Genomic DNA, 23,123 nt, shown 5'->3' with positions numbered 1-23,123 from the left:
ACAGCACCATAGCTGAATTAGAGAACATGGCTTCTACACATTGTGTGTGTGTGGGGGTGGGGGGGGGGGGTGGTTATTTTGGAGGTAGAAGTTTGACATTTGCAGCACTCTGAACCTGATACGGATTTTGAGGGCTGGCTATTACACTGGACTATATATAGACATCCTTGTATGGTCCACTCCAGCGTCGGAAATACACGAGGGCAAAACTGCCCCTAAAAAATATAATTTTGCCCCTGATATCACTAGGAGAGGGGCAAAAAAATGCCCCCATAATTTCCTCTAATAATAATGATAATTTAATGAACTTGTCAAAAACATCGTAGCCTATATGACCCGGTCCAGTTGCCAAATAATGTTTTTGATTTTCGCCTTGACTGATGTTGCGTGTGCGTGAAGAACCTAACGTTCTAAACAAATAAATAAATAAATAAATGGAACGCTTCTTTATCACACCTGAGACTGCGAGACTGCAGTCAACTCAGCAGATACTTACGTGTTAGTGCACCTATATGCTGACATTCACGGTAAACCAGTGGCGGGCCGTGCATTTTATACCTGGGCCTTCACTGCTGTCTTGCAGCTGAAATACCACCATATAACCACATTGTGGCACCACAGCTGTTATTCATTTTTAAGGCTGTAACTATGTACATCTTCGTATTAAACCGTTCGGTACGAGTCGCCTGAATAATGCTAGAGCATTTAGAAGATGCAAAAACCTAAATTCAGGAAAATATAATGTTCTCAGCTGGTCTGGCTGTGGGATCCACTGTCATTCATTAATGACAAGCCGGGCCCAAAGAGATTGGATTTTACTTTCACAACGTGAATGTTGAACGTACTGCTCTGCAATGTCTTTCCTCGGCTCATGTTCCTCTATCATGGTGCATCTCACTCAGTCAGAATGCATTTTGATTGGCTGAGCTGCATCACGTGATGTGATTCACTACCCATCAGCCTCTGCTGGCTGTTAAGTTTCGTTTCACGATAGTCTAGCTCTGATAGTCAAAGAATACGCCCAACATGTCAAACTAAAGATCTGATTGGTTGAACACTATGACAATCAACAATATCGTCCCCATTCACTTTAATCTGCACTGGCTGCAGGTGAGACTCTGCAGGCCTCGGGCCTCTGTTCTTACCTAGAGACACAGAGGTGAGATCTGATTGGATAAAAGCTCTACTTAAAACAAGCTGCACTGGAAGCAGAGCAACTGAGGAAGACAGTAGCTGTGCAATTTTTTTTTTTAATTAAAAAAAAAAAATATATAGCTTTGTGATTCTGTTTAGGCCAGCAGAGAAGGCCTTGCAGGCCATGACGGCCCGCCACTGCGGTAAACGCATTCAAACGGCACAGATCGGGAGCGAGGACTCTGCAAAGTTAGCGGAAAGATTAACGTGAGACAACATCCGGTTTCTTCAGACGAACATCCGGTTTTCAGAATAAGATGCCAACAAAGTATACATATTGCATAATGGAAATGAGATTAAATGAATTATATTCACATTAAGTATAAAACATGCTACCTGCATCTCGTGAGTTAAAGGGAAAATACACCTAAATTGTGCGTAAAGTGTCTCTATTCTTTGATTTGAGGGTTGGTAATGAATAATACCTGACTGACAGTCAATTAAGATATTTTACTAAGCAACAACTCTGAACTGAATTTGTACCTTCAAATGGCACATTTTTTTTAATTTTTAAGGTGCTATAAAAATGTTTTTCTCAAAAATTCCACACAATGACTGATGTATATGTAATCAAGGCATCGTTGACTTAATAATTGTTAATAGTTGTTTAAAAAATGTAATAATAACAATAAATAACCACAAATAAATGAAATTGAATATGATTGTCTGATTTATGTTTGTTTTTTGTTCAAAAAATCTAAGAAAACACTTTGAATCTGTAGACTACTGCCTAATAGTCTTATTATTGCCATTTGATGACAATTGCTCATATACTGTAAGCCTAATTAAGTATATTTATTGTTTTGTTAAATGTTATTTCACAAGTTTCAAAAAGTGCCCCCAATTTTTTTTAAATGCCCCTGGATTTCAGTCAGTGGGGGCAAAAATTGCCCCCTAAAAATATGTAAATTTCCTACCCTGGCCCACTCTGAAGGACCAGGGGGTCTGATATTGTTTTGGCAGTTTCTTTGGCTATGAGTGACATATTTGTGTAGTATTCTGTTTGTTCATTTGAGAACGGCAGAGCAGTCTCTTATGTTACAGTACTGATGTTGAGAGTATAGAAGGAAGCAAATAACTAGACTCAAGGGATGCACAGTTAATTGGATATTAATTGCGTACATCATTTTGGCCTCCCAAAATCGAATGAAATGCGTGCTCCAGTCATATAAAACTCTGCTGCATATCAAATCGAGCGCATCCTAAACTAACAGCCAGCCACCAGGGGAAGAGCATCGTGTTTAGCCTTTTGGGGAGCTTTCATGCTGCTGTGCGAGCACCCTGCACCAGCAGCCTGTCATAGACTACCCTGAAAGAGTAAAAAAAACACTTTACACATGCTCCATCACAACGCCTCCAAAATACAGTGATACAAATTTTGGATCATGTGGCACACTCCTAATAAACATTGGTGGCGTGGCCATAATTATTTAATCACAGCAGTTTATCTTTCATGATTGCCATGTTGAAATAAAGCAATTAATGACAACATTTCTGCCTCCACAGGGTTTGAACTACAGTTTCACTTGGGTCCGAACCTCCAGGGGAGGAGGGTTGTGGTTCACACCAACTATCCGCTTGAAGGACAACAATTTAAACGAAACAACTTCCGTGTTCTGGTGTGGAGCTACCCAACAGGAAGGGAGGATGACTCTGATAAGTTCTGCTCTCTGGACCTCAAGGTTGCTGGGTCCTATCAGTACTACTTTGGATATGGGTAAGACCCTCCTGATAATGGACTCCAGGCTAACAATATTGTATAGAGCTCATGAGAGCTGAGGATGTAGAGGATAGCTCGAGTTAGTTGTCATCAGAAGGCAAATTACCACCAATAAACCAATGTGCTCTGTGTTTAGAACAGCGTAACATGATGTTCTATCTTCTTGAATGTTTCTGGAGAGTCTTTACACAAAGTGGGACTGTTGGCAGTGAATTCGTCATGGTGTACAATAATGTGACATTGGTGTCAGTGTACATAACATAACACGATACTAGCTAAGCATGAATGGCCATTCTTGACCTTTCGAAATAGTAGTTTTACAAAAAATGTCCAATTCAAGATCCAGTTACTAGTTTTTTCCAGAGCTTTCAACCGTATCAGTCTTCTTGACTTTGGAAATGTTGACAGGACAGCCATAACACAAGGTGCACTAACTAAAATCAAGACCATGTGGTACGGTTGAAAGTCCCTGAAAAACTATCGAGGCATTGAAACACAGATTTTGTGTTGCATGTGTCGCCAAACATCCTTACAACTCAAATGATCCTGAGCTCACATCTCATCTAATGGGAGAGATAATGTTTAGCACATTTTGACAATGTCCTATTGTATAAATGAATGCCGTCTGTGATGCCTTATGGTTTGGATATGTTTGTATGATAGAAGTTCATACAGCTGTGCACTGGTAATGAGAGGTCCACTTTGTCTGGTATTTCCTATATTTGACCCACAGAGACACAGAGAGGTCAGGAGGAGGATACGTCGTAGTCGACCCAGTCCTTCATGTTGGAGCAGACAATCGCATCCTCCCATTAGACTGCATCACCATCCAGACCTACCTGTCCAAATGTCTGGGCCCCCTCGATGACTGGCCAGATAGACTGAGAGTAGCCAAGGAGTCAGGTGTGTGTCTTTTATTGCATTGTTTTTGTGAAAGCCCTGGAGTGGTTAGTGACCTCGGGAGAAATCTACTGCCTGCAAACTGTTTTCAGAGAAAAATTGAATTTCAATTGTGTGAATAATTAGTCAAAATACATAGGAATACATTTCTAAAGACCAATCTGACTTTAAGATGACCGTACCGTGACGTTGGTGTTCTCAGGTAATGTGTAATAATCACACTGTTATGATCATTCCATCAACGGGTTAAATTAAACTGTTTTTTTTTAGGAAATATGAAAACATCAAGATACACAGTATATATCATGTATCGCAGCATAGCAATGTAGAGATATTATCAGCCCTACTTCATAGCATACAGGATACACATTGTCATTAATAGTGGTAGTTCTTACAGTATGCTGCAGTTGCTTAATAACAGTGTGTACGTGGGTTTCCCTCAAAGGATACAACATGATCCACTTCACGCCTCTGCAGACTCTAGGAGAGTCCAGGTCCTGTTACTCCTTGGCAGACCAGCTCAACTTTAACCCTGAGTTCTGCCTCGACGGTCAGAGCTACAGCTGGGCAGATGTGGGGGCTCTGGTGGAGAAGTTAAAGAAAGAATGGAACATGCTGTGTATTACAGATGTGGTGTATAATCATACTGGTGAGTAACTGTGTGCTGATACCTGTGTGTGTAATCTGTGTTCAGATTGGTTTACAGCCCAACCAGAGTGGAGACCAGACTGAAATACAAGGTATTAGAAGAACATCAAGTTTGCATCAAAGTGCTTCTGCATAATTATGGAAATCTCTAAAACCCAGCATAGGCTGGGTGGCAATAACAGAGATGGCTGAAATGAACAGTGTGTTTGCATTAGTTTATCTGGCAGGGAAAGAATTTCAATAAAATAAGAGCCCAAACTCTTTAACAGCTACAGAAGCTCTCTAGACTGACCGCAGTGAACTGTTCAACGTTGGAGGCAAAAGGTTGTTGACCGAGTGGTGGAGTTGGTCAAAATAACTAACAAGAACAGACTGAGAATGTGGGGCTAGTTTCAAATATAATTCTCATTTAATCGTTATATTTCTTTACTTACTACATGCCACTACGATATCATCATCATAGTATATCTATGTATATAATACATCATAAATATATAATACTCTACTCAGTGCTCTATAGGACGTCTGCTCATCTTCTCCTATGGTATCTGTTTCCCTTCTCTAAGCCAAAGGAGAACAGACCTTTGGAACCAGTGCAGTGTGCTCCTTTCACTGGGAGCACCCAGAGCATGATGAGAACCTCTTTTTAAATCAAAATTCAAAACAGATTATTTTAAAACCACATACAAATAAGATCAATGTTTGTTTTTGTCTGTCACTCACCTTAATCTAATCATATACAGATATTTGCTGTGTGTTGAAGATCTGTGGACATACAATCCCATAGTGCATCACACTCCACAGAGCATCCTCACAATAACTTCAATGCAGAGTTAAGACCTGTAAGACGGGTAGGGACTATTTGAATTGTATCGTTGCATAAGCAGCCCAACAGTGATGTGGTATACATCTCAGACCACAAGGCCCCCATAATGCCCTACTAGCATCACGTTAATGTCACGCTGTTGATATGTTATTCAACCTTCAGAGTACCCGTCTCACTCTCTCTGTTGAGTATGTGTTGTGTGTGAGCCGCATGTTGAACCAGGAACTGAGCTCACATTTGTAAAGAGGCCACTGGCATCGAGCCGTAGAGCAGAGTAACAGACCATGAGGAGGAACAATGAGAGGAGGAAGGTGACCGCACTCAATGAAGTGCTTCACAGACTGGAGGGGAAACGTCTCCATCAGGCCCACATGCCCTTTAAGCCCCTTTGCAACTTCAAATAAGTCAAATCATTTATGTTTGTGCTGTGTGATGTGTCTGGCTTGTACAAACAACACTTTTTTATTGTAAGTCAGTCAGATTTATCGCTATTGACTTATTGAAGCACATGTGTGAATTGTTCCTGCTGATCCCAAAATAAATTGCAAAAAATGTACAACAGCACACCAACGGATAGAGATGCAGACAGAATGACAACATATATGAAAGATGAGGTATTGAAGAGCATTTTCTACCATAGTTTTGATTTTGTTTGTAAAAAGCTAATAAAGTTTTCTTTTGCATTGATAACACAGCCAAGAGGTACCACTGCTGTTTCAAATGCCGTTTACAGGCCATGTGATAGGAGATGAAGTGAAAATAGATATTGACAGCTAAGACATTACAGATTTTAGTATATATATATATATATATATATATATATATATATATATATATATATATATATAATATATATATATATATATTTATTTATTTATATATATATATATATATATATTTATTTATTTATTTATTTATTTATTTAAACGGTAAATATATTTATTTATTTATTTTTTGGATGGGCTTAAAAGGTACGTTTGGCATGGGTTAGTGAGTACCTGTCTTTTGACATATTCTGACAAATGAAACAGGAAAACATAATATATAATAAATATATGACACTTCAAATAAGAGATTATATTTTCATTTTAACTAAAATGTTGCTTAAATGCAGCAGTATATAATAAAAACGTCTGAAAGAGATGTTTACCCATGATGGCAGAGATACATTTTCTCATTCCAGGTGCACTTTAGTTTGAATAACTACAGTGTCACACCCACAGCAGTAAGACATTAGATTACATTGACCAATAAGGATTCACGTATGAACAAGAACAGATGAGACAACCTGTCGCCATTGTTCTCTGCAGTGTGCAGTGAATGTCCCTACTCATCCAGGCTTTGGTCACACTGCAGGTGAACACAATTCTTTTCATAACAGTGTGAATAGCACAAATCTCATGGAATCTCACAAAGGGAACACACTAACATGAAGCAAAGTGAAAGGGCACTGCAGCTCTAGCACAGGGGGGTGTGTGCTCTCCCTGTTCACCTCCTCTTCCTCCCTCTCCCAGTAAAGGTCAACAGTAAAGTGAGCCTGACTCAAAGGTCAACCACTGACTTGATTTACTTCCTGACTAAGTTCCAGTCCTGTAGATCCCTACAGAGGCTGGTTCACCATCTGCTGTTGAACATATAGTATTGTATCATTAGGTATTATGATTGAGTTAATAATCTTAATAAATCTGTTTTCCTTTTTCATTTAATTTTTTGTAAAGTTTGCCAAAAAACAGCATTTTTCAAATTAGCCAATACAGCAAATGACATAAAGAATGGTGTAATCTTAATGATGTATGTTTAATGCAGATGCAACACGAAAATGTAAGTCTTATTTAGTTTTTAGTAAAGGGTATAAATTTAATGTTACCGTTGTCTTCTTCATTAAAGTTATTATAACTACCGGCTGCTCAATCTCGCGATCAATGTTAACATCTTCTCTGCACGGTTCCTCTGTGGCTCATCCTCACCGGTGCTGCCAACGATGTTCAAGCATGCGTTCCAGCATTCTCCATCTTTATTTGAATAATGACTCAATGTTGGTGATTGTGATTCAGTTTGTTTGGCTCTTTCTTTGCAGCTGCTAACAGCGTGTGGATCAAAGAACATCCAGAGTGTGGCTACAACCTGGTGAACTCTCCTCACCTGCGGCCAGCCTGGGTCTTAGACAGAGCCATCTGCCATTTAACCACCAGAGTAGCAGAGGGACGCTACAAGGCTAAGGGGCTTCCTGCTGATATTACCAATGAGAGCCATCTGAATGTGAGTAAACCCAGTTCAGCTGTGCACACTATGACAAGAGTGGACATGGCCGGCATGTCATGGCTGTGTTGTAGCGAGGATACACATGTGACATGATGTGTGAGTCACAAGATAGCACGAATCAGTCTGAACATTGAGATGTAACAAAGAACAAACAACACTCCATTTAGCTGTTCAACTTTTGACGAAATGTATCATGTTCTTTATTTACTGCTTTACTGTGTGTGAAAGCGTAGACATTAAACATGTAGAATGTGTTTTCTTTGTGCTGTTTGAACACTAGATAGCTGCCATAGTAACTCCCTGTTCACACCTCCATTAACATGTGTCTGAGTAAGTCTATTCACACATGGCATTACAATGTGTCTCCACACGAATCTCACGTGACCACTTGTGATTAGATCTCACTTCCCCAAATAAATATATGCAAATAAACCCGTTCGTCATTTCCGTTTGCAACGAGCAAATACGTTGTTGTTTTTAAGCAGTTTGTGTTTTGAATTATTAAATTGACTTACTTCTGTCTGGCAAATGAAGCAATTAACTAGCTATAGACTGAGGAAAAATCCTTTAATGCACTGTTCCTCTCAAAGTCTGCTGCCAGCTACTGGCTACTTTTAAGGTGGAATGTTTTCTTGCATGTTATTCAACGCATGAGTTGTCTTCTTGAATCAATCAGCACACCTTAAATGTCAATATGACAACCGCTCCATTTGGTTTTTATTTACTCTCGCACTTAAAAGATGCATATATGAATCACACATACACACACACACCAATCAGATGAGTAAGCCCAGGACACATACGCGTAGACTCGGCTAAAAGAATGTGACCATCCCCGACTGTGGTCTGAGAGATCAGATCTCAATGCGTCTTGGATGCATTCACACCTGTACTTTGAGCTGTACACTTGTGATGGGATCATGCATGTCAGTGCCAGGTCTGAACAGGGACCAAGTGTGACTCCCCACATCCTCAGAGAAGTAACACAGAGAAAGCTCACAAGTTCAATTCAGCTCTTGTTGCTGACTGTTAAGGTGCGTTGGGTGTGAACGCACCTAGTACTGTAAGCTCTCAGTCAGGTTCCACACTACCTGATGCTGATGTAGGTGCATTAAACATGGGAATGACATAGTTGAATCAATGACACAGCTGCTATAGCTGTTTACTTACTGTATGATTGGAACTGTGAGAACCCTTGCTAATGTTAAATGTGCATTTTATTTAACAGCATTTTGCAGCCCATGAAATCTATAGTAAGAGGCTCATTTAATAATCCAGATCATCTGTGTGTCTGCGTCTCTCTCTCTGTCTGTCTGTCTGTCTGTCTCTCCCTCCCTCCCTCTCTCTCTGTCTCTCTCCCCCTCTCTCCCTCTCTGTCTCTCTCCCCCTCTCTCCCTCTCTGTCTCTCCCCCTCTCTCCCTCTCTGTCTCTCCCTCCCTCCCTCTCTCTCTGTCTCTCTCCCCCTCTCTCCCTCTCTGTCTCTCCCCCTCTCTCCCTCTCTGTCTCTCCCTCCCTCCCTCTCTCTCTGTCTCTCTCCCCCTCTCTCCCTCTCTGTCTCTCCCCCTCTCTCCCTCTCTGTCTCTCCCCCTCTCTCCCTCTCTGTCTCTCTCCCCCTCTCTCCCTCTCTGTCTCTCCCCCTCTCTTCCTCTCTGTCTCTCCCTCCCTCCCTCTCTCTCTGTCTCTCTCCCCCTCTCTCCCTCTCTGTCTCTCTCCCCCTCTCTCCCCCTCTGTCTCTCTCCCCCTCTCTCCCCCTCTGTCTCTCCCTCCCTCCCTCTCTCTCTGTCTCTCTCCCCCTCTCTCTGTCTCTCTCCCCCTCTCTCCCTCTCTGTCTCTCTCCCCCTCTCTCCCTCTCTGTCTCTCCCCCTCTCTCCCTCTCTGTCTCTCCCTCCCTCCCTCTCTCTCTGTCTCTCTCCCCCTCCCTCTCTCTCTGTCTCTCTCCCCCTCTCTCCCTCTCTGTCTCTCTCCCCCTCTCTCCCTCTCTGTCTCTCTCCCCCTCTCTCCCTCTCTGTCTCTCCCCCTCTCTCTCTCTCTCTCTGTCTCTCCCCCTCCCCCCTCTCTCTCTCTCTCTCACTCTCTGTCTCTCCCCCTCCCTCTCTCTCTCTCTGTCTGTCTGTCTCTCCCCCTCTCTCTCTGTCTCTCCCCCTCCCTCTCTCTCTGTCTCTCCCCCTCTCTCTCTGTCTCTCCCCCTCTCTCTCTCCCCCTCCCCCTCCCTCTCTCTGTATGTTGGTGTGTATCAGGCCATCCGTAGTGTGTTGTGGCAGGACGTGTATCCTCAGATCAAGCTGTGGGAGTTCTACCAGCTCAAAGTGGACCGTGCTGTGGAGCAGTTCAGAACCCTACTACACAATGGTCTGTACCGTCGATCAGTGAAGATTTGAAAAACTATGTCAACTTTGTCATGGTTGCAAAACTTCAAAAAAGTGTGAGCGCACCATCAGCAGAGCATGAAGCAGCCTCAGTGCATACACATGTTCATGTACTGTTGTGTACGTCTCCTGTGCTTGGCAGCGCTCAGAGCCCAATATACAATTGCTGAAATGACATGCGTAATACAGAAAACATAGACCTGAATCATAAAAATATGCTCCTCTGTAAAACCCAGTATTGATTTACATTGAAGCGTATCGGATCTGCCAGATGCGCATGAGACGGACGAGTGAAGAACGTGGCTGAAAGTGTTGTGTAGACACAACTTTACCACAAGAAGGAGCTTTAGTTTTAATGAAATGCTCAGCTGCACCGTATTCCACCAACGTTCTACAGGGATATCAGTTGAGATGTGGCCCCAGTCATCTGTGTTTATTGATGAGGAATATCCAATGTATTGTATTATTATCGGCTTAATGTACGATATTTGGACATGACTTTGATCATTGTTATGTTCTCGTCTTACCGTATATGGTTTATCCATACACATAGATGGACATGACCTCAATCAGTTTTAAGCTAATGACTTATTGTACAATTTATGGACATGACCTTGATTATTTTTTGGTCCTTGCTGATCGATATCGTCCGTCAGGTTTACGTGTGTGTTTGTTTACATAAGAATGTCACCAACAATTTAGCCAACATGCCAAAACACACAGCAGGGTTCATTTATTCCCTACCAATAGACTTGGGCAATGTGCAGACACAGCACATTTTTGGTAACAGAGCCTGAGAATCTATTATATTAATTTGTTTGCTTGTGTGGATTCATTTAACTTATTTATATATATATATATATATATATATATATATATATATTATTTTTTATTTTTTTATTATTTTTTTTTCACATTCCAATTCCAATGTCTGAATATTCTTAACAGTAAAAGTGCATGGCTCCCTAAAAGGGTGTACTTGCATTATTATTATTATTAGATTAGATTAGAAAACGTTATTAATCCCCAGTGAGGAAACTCTTTTTGCTATTGTAATTATGCTATTACATTATCATTTTATCAGTGGCATACAATGGTCTTAACATTTAAATAATATCATTTCTCCTAGTTATTTCTGGGTCAATATATCAACTAGTGATCATAACAGATACATTTCTGCATGTTTACCTTCTATTGTGACAAAGGAATTGAAAACAGACACATGGACCCAAACATGTTGTGTTCAGTGACAGATCGTTGTGGCTGAACTCAGTTAGAAAGCTGCTCGTGTGCTAATTAGATTTCGATACTGTTTCAATGACCTTTGCATGTTTGTGTTGTTAGGCACCAAGCCGGACCAGAGTAAGACCGGGGGGAAGAAGGGCCTGAGGATCATTCAGGACCCAGAGGTCCATCGTTATGGGAACACAGTGGACATGGACTCCGCTCTGGAGACCTTTGTACCTCACAGGTCTGACCCAAAACTTCAAGCTACGGCGGTTATTGTTCAAACTTATGATAGTTTTAGCGGTTCTTTGAGTAGCTGATTTGACAACCATTCAAGTCTCTTTTCTTAACTGCTGGAAGGTTAACGTTGGTAAGACAAGAAGATGACTCCTCAGCCAGGGCTCAAGAGCTTTCCATGACAGTACCTCCATCAGCTTCTGTTCACATTCAATTAGAGATGTGCAATATTACTGCTTGATAAATCATTTGCTAACATCAAGAGAATATATGCAGTGCACAAAGGTTGTGTAACAAAGTCACAAACGTAATCCGGGCAGGCCCGTTTTATACATGTATACATAGTACATGTGCACTATGTATACATGTATGTATGAAGCAGTTTGACTTTCTGTAAATGTAGAGTAGTGGTACTTTTTGTTTAATGTTACCGCCCTCTCTCTGTAGCTCCTCCCCACAGCACATCGAGGAGTGCTGTGGTTGGCTGAGACAGAAATTGAAGGAGCTGAACGAAGAAGAGCACAACATCATGCACCAGCATCAGGAGCAGGTAAGGCAGTGTGTAATGTACCACCAGACAGGGTTACTGCTCTATGAATAAGAAATAATGATTAGTATGCACACTACAGCATGATATGACCAAGCACTAACGGAAGGTCAGACATGTGATTTCACATTGGAGCCGGCCGGCTGGAGCCAAATCTGACACCTGTCGGTATGGCTCTCAGAGGAGTCAAGGAGGAGATGCCTCATATCGTTCATATTTGTTACTTGTACACTGACTACCCAAATACTGCAGTGTCAGTATTAGAGTGGAGTATTTGCATAAAGTGTGGAATTGGAGACACGGTGAGGGTTTCCCAAAATAATGAATGCATCCTGTGCATCAGTCAGTGTTCTTTGTGTTCCTTCTCTTCCTCAAGGCTGCCAACTGTATTGTGGGAAACGTAGTGTATGAGCGTCTGGCAGACCACGGCCCCAAACTTGGTCCCGTTAGCAGGAAAGACCCTCTGGTTACCAGGTAATGAATTTAAAGAGATGGCTTTCAGGAGAGAGACAAAGGACAGATAAAATACAGCTGAGGTGGATGATGCAGACACATAGTAAATGTTAAAGCTAGATCCTGGACAGATAACGGGGACATGAGGTTCATGATAACACCAGGAGTGATGGGAGGCTGAGGGTTGGTGGATCTCAGTGGTTTCATCTGTCTGTCTCAGGTACTTCACCTTCCCGTATCACGATATGACTCTGGAGCAGGAGATGCAGCTGCTGGACCAGCCAGACAAGACGTGTCTCTTCCTGGCTCACAACGGTTGGGTGATGGGAGACGATCCACTGCGCAACTTTGCTGAACCAGGTTGATATATTAAACGTCTTAGAAAAATATAGAGAAAACTATAAGAACAGAGGAATAAATAAACACCTGCTGTGACATGGTTGAAGAGGGGATCCTCATTCCTCCCACTGACCATGATGCTGTGTCCTGTTACATCACTTTTTATATCTGATAATTAACGGGGACCTGAGAACCTCAATGTAAAATACTGTCAGCAACTTTCAGGTTGTAGGTTGAACAGTCTGCACCGATGACATTGTGATTCCTCTGTGTCTGTGCTATATAGGCTCCAATGTGTATGTGCGTCGGGAGCTGGTATGCTGGGGTGACAGTGTCAAACTCCGCTACGGCAATGGGCCCGAGGACTGCCCGTACCTGTGGGCCCACATGCAGAAGTACACGGAGATCACAGCCAAATATTTCCACGGAGTCAGACTGGACAACTGCCACTCTACACCATTACATGTAGCTGAGGTATTGTCATCTCTTCTCATATTATCATGCAGTCCTTAAGCATATTGTAGCTTTTAATAGAACAAGGTTATGAGTAAATTGTAAAAGGAAAATGTCATTTCATTGCGTTCTGGTTTATGCCTGAGAGTTTGAGTAAAGCCCAGCCTTGCTGTGTCTGAAGATAGATGCATACTGTACATCAGTGCTAACAGCAGACCCTTCTCTTCTCCCTGTTTGTAATGCTGGTGTATTGTCTTGTCTAGGCCATGTTAGATGCAGCCAGAGCGGTCAGACCCAATCTGTATGTGATAGCTGAACTGTTTACAGGCAGCGAGCTCCTTGACAATGTGTTCGTTAACCGGCTGGGAATTAGCAGTCTTGTACGAGGTACAGCTCCTCAGCATGAACTAACGTGTTCTTGTCTCTTTCTTCTTCTCTTGTCACTGCACTTTTCTGCGTTCTTCCTCATCCTACCCAAACATACTCTATCTCTTTCCATCTCTTGACTCTGACTCTGTGTTCATGCACCGTATGAGTGCACGTTGTGGTCGCTTGGCCTGTTATCACTAACTGGCTGCATTCCTTTCACATTGCTCTCCTCTTCCTCCTCCGTCTGTCCTTCCTTGTCTTTTCTCCAACCTCCTCTCTTGCACTGCCTGCACTGGTTCTGCTGTGTTGCCTTGCTGTGTTTGTCCAGTACATGCTGGACGTGGCCAGAACAGTGTGTCCTAACCTGTATGTGGTAGCTGAACTGTTCACCGGCAGTGAGGAACTGGATAATGTCTTCGTAACCAAGCTAGGGATCACGTCGCTCATACGAGGTACAGTAATGTATATGATCAAAATGCACACACACTACATACATTAATCATCATTAACATTGACAAATGAGACAGTTTGGGATATTAAGGTAGGTATTTGTGTTGCTTGTAATATTATTCATACAGATTGGTGACAAAGCAAAGAAAAAAGACAGTTACTGTTGTTTCACTATTAGCTTTCACAACAGCTTCAGTGTCTCTTGCCATAGATGATCTGTTGCTCTCTTCTGGAGAGATGAACAGCATTCTTTTATTAGAATGGCATTGACTGTGAGGGTTGTATCATACCATTCACATCATTCCCATACTCATCAATCCATTCAATCAGCCAAAGGTCCCTGTGTTATGTTTCCCTTCTCATTTGTTCAGCTTGTTCTTTCTTTTTAATTGGTCACCTGTCTGTATATTTAAGCACAATTCCCAAAAGCGAAAATATCAATCAATATTCCATTATTAGATGTTATGGCAGATATAATGCAAGACATGTAATTGAATTTAACATTTTAAAACAATTTAGAAAATAGGGAATATTCTGGAACTGTCTGTGAGCTCACTCTGTACATTGTTGAACATGCATCCTAAACATAAGCTTGTGTTGTCCATCGACTCTCAAAGGCAGAACACCTGCATTGCCAGATTGTAATGTGGCCCAGAATTACTCCACAGTGGTCTTGAATGTGTGAACCAGTTGCTTTTTTGATAACTGTCCTCCAATGTCTCCGTCCGTGGCTCTTTCTCATTTCCCGATTTCTTTGCCACCTCGATTCCTCGCTCTTTGCTCCTCTGGCTTGTGACCCCGAAATCAATCTCAGCGCTCCATCTTGAAGGCTATCCCAATTCCTAAAATGCATCTGGAGGAGAGAGGATCGAGGAGGCCTGCCGGTGGAGCTATGGGCGAGGAAGCACCAACACGTAAACAAATAAAAGAGGCGGGACACACGGCTGTAATGATCTCAAACCACGGCTGCTCTCTACAAATCTAACAGTTCCTTTTTGTGTTCATAAATTGTATTCATTCAAGATGATCAGATGAGCGATCAAACCTTCTGCCGTTCACAGTGTGTGCAGCTCCTGGTAACTGGTGCTGTTCTGCCCACATTACTTCATCACAATCACCAATACTTCTGTTCTTATACTGCATGCAGGCACCTGCTATAATCCTGACATGATGTCTACAAGTGCAAACAGCTGCGGACGTCAAATTACTAAATCAATAATTCTATTAAAATTAGCACAAATTAACTGTATTTCATGTTGTCATACAGGTAGACAGGACTGTGTTTGTGTGTATATAGTATATATATCAATCGTAATCATATATGTCACTCTGTATTTGTATACAAACATTTAATAAAGTATATGAAGTCTTTATTACATATAGTCTGTGAGTGTGTTAAATATAACATGCGTGACTACGATCGTTCTTGTCACATTATGCCACATTGTGAATTGAATAAATGGTAAATATGTAAGTGCTTGTCTGACAGAGATCATAAAATACATATATAGTATAACTAAACAATGAACAGCTGCTATACCTCCTATTTAATTCGAGGATGTCTCATTTGTTAAATGCCTGCTGCCTCGACTCCTCTCTCCTCTGGTCTCTTTTTGCCTCCTCCGCTCGCATCTCGCGTGGGCGGGACAAAGACGCGAGGTGAGGAGGCGAGGAAAGGAATCAAGGAGGCACAGAAAATCGGGAAATGAGAAAGAACCATTATCTTTCTTTTTTAGAGGCCATGTCAGCTGGTGACAGCCATGAAGAGGGCCGGCTGGTCCACCGTTATGGGGGCGAGCCAGTCGGAGCGTTTGTTCAGCCCAGTCTCCGGCCACTGATGCCCGCCATCGCACACGCCATGTTACTTGATGTAACCCATGACAACGAGTGTCCCATACAGGTGAGTCTCTGTCAGGGTCACGTCAGGATGGGCTTGATTGAAGATGTTCATAACCATTTGCTTTAATTTGCATTCTCTTTTTTTATGTGAACATTTTGAATGTTTCCCTTAATTGTTGTTCCCTTACCTGATTAAGTTCCCATGATTCCTGCAATATGTGTAATTCTAGTTCTTCTGTTGTTACTTTCTCTATTCTTAACTGATGTAATGACTTAATGGCTAAAATATAACCCTTCTATACTGTATATTACTAGAATAATGCAAATGCACTTCAGGGGAAGAACCCCTGATGTAATCAGAGATCATGACGTGAGAGTGAAAGCAGTGCTCTGTTCTGTAAAAAATGTGGAAGCGAAAGGAAAATAGTTTGTCCCTAACATCAATGAATGATCGGGATACATAATTGTGCTCTAAATATTGATTTCAATAATCATGAGTATCATCTTGGCCATAAGCGTGCAGCCCTGATGTTCCAGCACATCTGTCCAGATGTCAGGTGTGTACAGTAATGGCTGTGTGTGCCTCTCTTTGTGATACAGCTGCGTTCAGCTCTGGACTCCCTCCCCAGCTCTGCTATGGTGTCCATGGCATGCTGTGCTACTGGTTCCACCAGAGGATATGATGAATTAGTGCCACATCAGGTCATTTACAAACACACACACACACACACACACACACACACACACACACACACACACACACACACACACACACACACACACGACTTACAAGTGATTAACATAATTTTGGCTCAACAGTATTTCATAGCTTTTAACCATATTTATGGCTTGTTTTGGGTGTTTATGAAACAAATTCCCCAATATTGGCTTATTTATTGCAATTATTAAAACAATATGGTTAATGTAAGATGTAGAGCCAGAGGGCTCACGTGTCCCATCGATCCAGGATGTGATTTTTCCATTCTAATCCTAATTTACAGTATCTTCCTACTTGAAAGCAGGACCCATGTCAATCGTGTAGATCGTTACAGATGTGTGTTTGGGGGCACGGGGGTTCTGTTGACCAGTCTAACTGAAAATATGCAAGCTAGGACTTCTCTCCTACTATTCTTTCTTGTGACAACCTGGGAGAGTGATGACCTTAGATCCAATCAGATGTTCGCACGCTATCCAACTCTCCAGCCAATCAGATAGTTTTGATAGTACAGTCCGACACATAACAGAGACCACTGATATCAAAACACTGTTGACAAGCGCTTCACTTCAGCTGCAGTTGTTGTGAGGGACGGATGATTACAGAAACCATCTGTTTGGTGAAGGCATCTGAAGATGGCTCTCTAGTTAACCCTTTGACACAGCACATCAATCCCTTGTGATTTCCCTTGATTTGATCTTCATATTGGAAGGTACATGATGGAACATCTTTCATGGCATAAAAACACAGCACCAACAGTTTCCTCCATACATTTCAAACTCGTTACAACATTTTGTTTTTCTTCAAGTGGGCAATTATATCCTCTTGCAGGCGTTTACACGTTCTCACAAACAGCAGCCGTATAACACAGCAAACCATCATTTCACCCTCATTCTGTGAGTTTCCTTTCACTCACTGAACATTTGAAAGCAATTATTTTCTAAAAAAGTTATGTACAGGGGGTATCTTATACATACAATACACTCACCTGCTCAACTTGCTAAAACTGGAACAAATAATGAATCAGTAGTAGAGTATCAGACAATCATGACATGTGTGTGTGTGTGTGTGTGTGTGTGTGTGTGTGTGTGTGTGTGTGTGTGTGTGTGTGTGTGTGTGTGTGTGTGTGTGTGTGTGTGTGTGTGTGTGTGTGTGTGTGTGTGTGTGTGTGTGTGTGTGTGTGTGTGTGTGTGTGTGTGTGTGTGTGTGTGTGTGTGTGTGTGTGTGTGTGTGTGCAGATCTCTGTGGTGAAGGAGGAGCGTTTCTACCCCAAGTGGAGCCCCTCAGCGCCCCCCACCTCCACTGGTGAGGTTGGATTCCAGACTGGCATCATAGCTGGGAAACTGGCACTCAACAAGCTGCACCAGGAACTGGCTTCTCAGGGATTCATGCAGGTACCATGTAGTCCAGACATTTTACCGAAATACGTGGGTCGACCTCGCACAAATGGCAACAAAAACAAACTCAATGGATTTTGTATCCTCAATATGTCCTGAAAGAGAGAAAGAAGTCCTTCAGAATTGTATAAAGGTAAAGTTTTGAAAATCGTCTGAATGTGATTCTACCAAAAACGTCTTTGAAGGAATGTTTCAGTGACCGCACAAGCATTACGCATTACAACATTGTTGTGCTTGTTCGATTTGATCATGACATATTTTTTTACTTGATGCAAATAGGTCTTATTCTACCCACATCTGGTCTTAATCTACCCACATCTGGTCTTAATCTACCCACATCTGGTCTTATTCTACCCACATCTGGTCTTATTCTACCCACATCTGGTCTTATTCTACCCACATCTGGTCTTAATCTACCCACATCTGGTCTTAATCTACCCACATCTGGTCTTAATCTACCCACATCTGGTCTTAATCACCTCAGATCTAGTTTTGTTCTGCCCAGATTTGATCTTATTCTAACCATCAATTAAAAGTATTTTTTTCAAATGCAACAGAACAGAAATACTGCCCATCTCTCATTGTAACCTCCTCAAATATGAAATATTTATTGTCACAAGGGTGGATGGGGGCCATTTAGAATTTCCCAGATTTCAGGATTTTCCCTTCGGTTTATTCATTTACACGTTGTGTATGTCACAAAGGGATACCTTTAAGGGTGCAATACAAGTAAAATAGCTTTTGCAATTTAAAATTTTTTTTTTAAAGTTTTTTAAAACTTGCAAAAGTTCAAGTTACATTACTGGACTAATAATGTAGTTCCCATGTGTGTTAATATAATGAAACAACAGCTCAATTTGCAATCTGATTTAGGTGTTTAAAAAAGAGGAAAGAAGTTTTGATATCTGTTGAGCTCTTTGGTGTTGAATGCCCTGTGTTTTTGCACTACCTTTCTTATGGTTGAAAAACCCCAAATCCAGCAAATAAACGGAAAGACATAGCAGAAGCCAGCTGGTGGGCTGTGCTCGGTTTTGGCTTGACGGCCAAGTGATGAACTTTCTAATTTCACAGCTGAACAGTACACTAAACTAGAAAAGGCATTTTCTGCACAATATGCGTTTGAATGCTGACAGCTGAAATGAATTACAAAGCATTGTCAAAAATACTGAAATCTTAAAGCACACATGCATGGCACTGCACTTCTAACACTGGATTTAAAGCTGTTAGAGTTGAAAGCTGAACTGTATTACCTAAAGAGCTGATATACTTGAAAAGCTGCAAGCTTTAATCCTCTAAACTGTAAGTCGTACTTGGACAGAAAGAAGTATTTGGGTGGAAAACAAGTCTTATCCTGAGCTTCCTCTTTGGATGGAGTTAATCAATAGGGCCTTTACTTTGAGTCATACGAGTACATCTTTGTGTAAAGCAGAACAGCTGAAGTCTGTCACCCAGTCTAGCTCTGAATATTCTGTCCAATGCACACCTTTACTGAAGTCAGAAAAGGTTCTCCACAAAGTACCCTAGGGAATGAATAATATCTGTCGACTTTACATACATCAATGAATTCAGTGTCTCCGCCATTAGAAATCACTTATCAGTGAACAACGTGTCCAAGTTTAATCTCTAATCATTGTCCTCTCCAGGTGTTTGTAGACCAGGTTGATGCAGATATTGTTGCAGTTACTCGACACTGTCCCAGCACTCACCAGTCGGTGGTGGCAGTGTGCAGGACAGCCTTCCAGAACCCTAAAACCCACCAGTACGACACCAATGTCCCACCCATGTTCATACCTGGTATGACGATAACATCATCACCTTTTATATCAGAAATCAAACATGTATTTGTAGGTATTGTTGTTGCATCATCTTTGTAGTATGTGTGTGAGTGTCTTGCACTTTCTTACACTATATCTGTTCCTCAACTCGTTCATGATTCTGTCAAAGAGTTAGTTTACAACAAATTCTACCAATGCTGAGAGTATCTCTCTCCGTCTCTCTCTCAAGGGAAGATTGAGGAAGTGGTGCTGGAGGCAAGGACAGTGGAAAGGCCTTCAGAGTGTTACAAGAAGGATGACAACTGCATCAACGGCATGCCAGAATACACCGTGGAAATAAAGGAGCATATATCGGTAAATATCGCTATGATCACTTTAAGTATCACGGTCATTTTTGCAATGAATGAGCATATCAATAAAATAATTATATTTTATATATTTGTATATAGTTACAGGAGAGTACAGTGGTAAAACAAGCTGAAGTGACATCTAAAGGTCCATCAGAGTTTGTGCAGGAAATCACCTTTCAGAAGTTGACGCCTGGCAGCATCATCGCCTTTAGGTAAACCACACACACCATCACATCAGTACAGTATTCACATCATCATTGAAGACACATCGCAAGACACATTTATCATTCTTTCCATGGTTGATCAAAAGCTAATTTATTAGCATCCTGCATTTGGATCAGTTGTTAGTCATACGTTTTCACTCTCTCTTCCTCACAGGGTTAGTTTGGACCCCAAGGCCCAAAAGTTGGTGGGGGTGCTGAGGTATTATCTGTCACAGTTCAGCCCAAAATACAGGAGAGGTAGTGTAGCAGATGAAAACTCACCAGAAGCACTGCAGAAACCGCTGGCACAGTGAGTACACATGCTCGCACACATGGGGTCAGATTAATATCAATATTAATGAATCCACATAGAAGGATTCACAAATGTATTTTGTATTATGTAAATGACTCTCCACCAAAATATTTTCTCAATGCACAATATAACATTGATTCGCAAATATATTTCTGATGCACACTCAAATATTTCTTGTTAACCTGTTACCACTCCAGTAAAATGAGCCTAAAATGCCTATCCAACGCACACCCAAAGTAAACTGAAAGCTGTTCTTGAACCATTTGGAGTACATGCATGGTTCTGGTCTCTTTTGAAACGTAACACTCTGAAGTTTCTTCCCTAACAGTGAGAATCACTGTAAGTGCTACTGGCATTGAGTAATAGAAGTTTGAACACATTGAAGTAGAAGGTTTTTATTTCCGCCTGAATATTTATTTGCAAACAAATGCCTGCAGATGACTATAGCTGGGACTTATTAGCTGGAAAACACAATGGGACCACAGCATGAAGCCTTACCAAGTCCAGGTTCAAATTTGATAACAACAGTTGTTGTGGAATATTTCTTATGACTAGTCGGGAGAAGAAAGTTGAGGTTTTCTATCAATATAAAGTAAAACAGAGTTTTGATGAACGATCAAGGTTTGTAAAGTCAATTTATTTGCTTGCAAGCAAAGAGAACAGTCTCACAGACACATTGCAGTGATCTGTATGAGTGCTCTGCATAACACTCACAATGCATGGACATTTATACTCAGACAGCTTCCTGTTATCTGCTTTAGCTAACAAGAATACACAAAGAACACAGTTAAAGGCAGGTCATCCTTCGAGCCTTAGTATACTTCATTTAAGACAGTCAGGAAGATGCTTTATCTCCTGTTTGCAAATCCCTTTGTTCACAGTTTGCCTTACAATAATCAGTTTAAACTCACAACAGATGCTTCCTTTGAAGCCACTGTGACATCGTTAAAATGACCATTGCAGAGACAGAATAGACATTCTTTACCCTCACACATCATATCTGCATGCAAAGGTTTACGCCTTTACAACTTCAGATAACGCGTCACAAAGGAAGTCAAAAGTATTTCAAACAGAGGATCTCTGTTAATCAAGGCCTCTCTGTGTCTCTGTCTTACGAAGAAGAAAGAAACAGTGCACAATGATAACAGATAACAAGACACCTGGATACTAAACTAATTAAAGTCATCTACTGAAACTACAGTTTGGTGTCTGCTCTTTTTAGGACTTACATTCTTTAAACCTGTACATGAGACTATGACATATTTTCCCATTACACACCACAGAAAATTAATATTTTACACGTTTTACTAAGGGTACGTCTAGGCCAGAGGTAGCCAACACGGTGCCCGCGGGCACCCTGTCGCCCGCAGGGACCACATGAGTCGCCCGCAAGGCATGTTCTAAAAATAGCACTAGTCACCATGGAGCTCCGTCTAAAATTGTAGTTGCTGTTCTTTTTTAATCAAAAACGATTGCATTAATGTCCCGTTGGCGCCAGACGCGCGCCGCGAGCGCACCCCGTCGTCAGGTCCGTAAATCCTCAGAACAGGCCGCGGGGCAACAACTCAGGGGTGGCGGGGGTAGAGGCGAGGCAACGCAATCCGACCGAAAAGGCCCAGACGCTCGCGCGCCTCGGAGGGTTGGATCCCCCGCTCGGCTATAGACGGGACTTTTTACTAGTTTCTTCGTTGAGAAAAAGGTACCATTGGAAAAGCTGGTGTCGGTGACAACAGACGGGGCTCCCGCGATGACGGGCCGGCATGCAGGCTTCATTGCGCAATGCAAAGGTGACCCAGACTTTGCAAAATTTCTACATTACCACTGGATCATTCACCAACTGGCGCTATGGCAAAAGTAACCGGCTTTGATCATGTGATGATACAAAAATATCAGAGATGTGATACCTCTGACTTTCAGATTAACAGAAATAAAAGTTGCATGTTTGAAGCTATACCATCATTGTTGTGGAAATCATTCTTAATAATTATTGTGAGGAATAATTAACTGACATGTGATCAAACAGTCTCTTCACATATATTATTATTATTAAAAGGTGATCTGTGCAACTTTGTTATTCAGGAAGTTTGTATCAAATAAGTAGCCCTTCGTACTACTCGGTACCCTTGAAGTAGCTCTCAGTTTAAAAAAGGTTGGTGACCCCTGGTCTAGGCGCTTTCCAAAAAAGGACATTTGGGGACCCATGGTGACATACCTAGGCTGTGTTGAAATGTGTATTCATAATTCTAACTAAAGCTTATTTATGTCTAAATAAGTTATTTCACCATTATTCACTTTCCTAAATTCTCAAAAACTCAAAAACCACACTTTGATTTTAACTCACGGACACAGCGACCTGACTCGCAGGTGACTTCCACGTTCTGCCTCTAAATCTAACCCCTGAAGCTGCATATCATTGTTTTCGAAATTTCATTGGCTATACGAAGCGTCAGTCATCAGAACGATCGGTTGCAATTGGCTCGAGCTTTACACGAAAGAAGAGGGGCAGGCACTTTCATTCAACACGGACTCTCGTTGGCTAT

General features: G+C 41.6%; 1 protein-coding gene across 4 annotated transcripts in view; it reads left to right on the top strand.

Annotated features, from left to right (window-relative positions):
• Positions 1 to 23,123, top strand: part of agla (amylo-alpha-1, 6-glucosidase, 4-alpha-glucanotransferase a) — a 50,647-nt gene that overhangs the window by 9,683 nt on the left and 17,841 nt on the right. For 3 of the 4 annotated variants that reach the window (XR_012947704.1, XR_012947706.1, XM_076078778.1), the window contains exons 3-20: positions 2,701 to 2,911; positions 3,648 to 3,817; positions 4,260 to 4,463; positions 7,366 to 7,547; positions 9,788 to 9,899; positions 11,261 to 11,387; positions 11,828 to 11,930; positions 12,304 to 12,401; positions 12,601 to 12,740; positions 13,006 to 13,193; positions 13,870 to 13,993; positions 15,728 to 15,891; positions 16,431 to 16,532; positions 17,784 to 17,939; positions 19,586 to 19,736; positions 19,947 to 20,071; positions 20,167 to 20,279; positions 20,446 to 20,580. Coding sequence is in view for 2 of the 4 variants with exons in the window: in XM_076078778.1 (XP_075934893.1) it covers positions 2,701 to 2,911; positions 3,648 to 3,817; positions 4,260 to 4,463; positions 7,366 to 7,547; positions 9,788 to 9,899; positions 11,261 to 11,387; positions 11,828 to 11,930; positions 12,304 to 12,401; positions 12,601 to 12,740; positions 13,006 to 13,193; positions 13,870 to 13,993; positions 15,728 to 15,891; positions 16,431 to 16,532; positions 17,784 to 17,939; positions 19,586 to 19,736; positions 19,947 to 20,071; positions 20,167 to 20,279; positions 20,446 to 20,580 (2,605 nt within the window). In the remaining 2 variants the exon portion in view is untranslated. Of the gene's footprint in view, positions 1 to 2,700; positions 2,912 to 3,647; positions 3,818 to 4,259; positions 4,464 to 7,365; positions 7,548 to 9,787; positions 9,900 to 11,260; positions 11,388 to 11,827; positions 11,931 to 12,303; positions 12,402 to 12,600; positions 12,741 to 13,005; positions 13,194 to 13,435; positions 13,560 to 13,869; positions 13,994 to 15,727; positions 15,892 to 16,430; positions 16,533 to 17,783; positions 17,940 to 19,585; positions 19,737 to 19,946; positions 20,072 to 20,166; positions 20,280 to 20,445; positions 20,581 to 23,123 lie in introns of all 4 variants that reach the window. The other variant, XM_076078786.1, reaches the window with a different exon arrangement.

The sequence above is a fragment of the Anarhichas minor genome, unplaced genomic scaffold (genome assembly GCF_050575085.1).
Source record: "Anarhichas minor isolate MPS153535 unplaced genomic scaffold, ASM5057508v1 ptg000006l, whole genome shotgun sequence".
Classification (NCBI taxonomy): domain Eukaryota; kingdom Metazoa; phylum Chordata; class Actinopteri; order Perciformes; family Anarhichadidae; genus Anarhichas; species Anarhichas minor.
The sequence above is the reverse complement of the archived record's forward strand: the minus strand, read 5'-3'. Positions and strand labels throughout refer to the sequence as shown.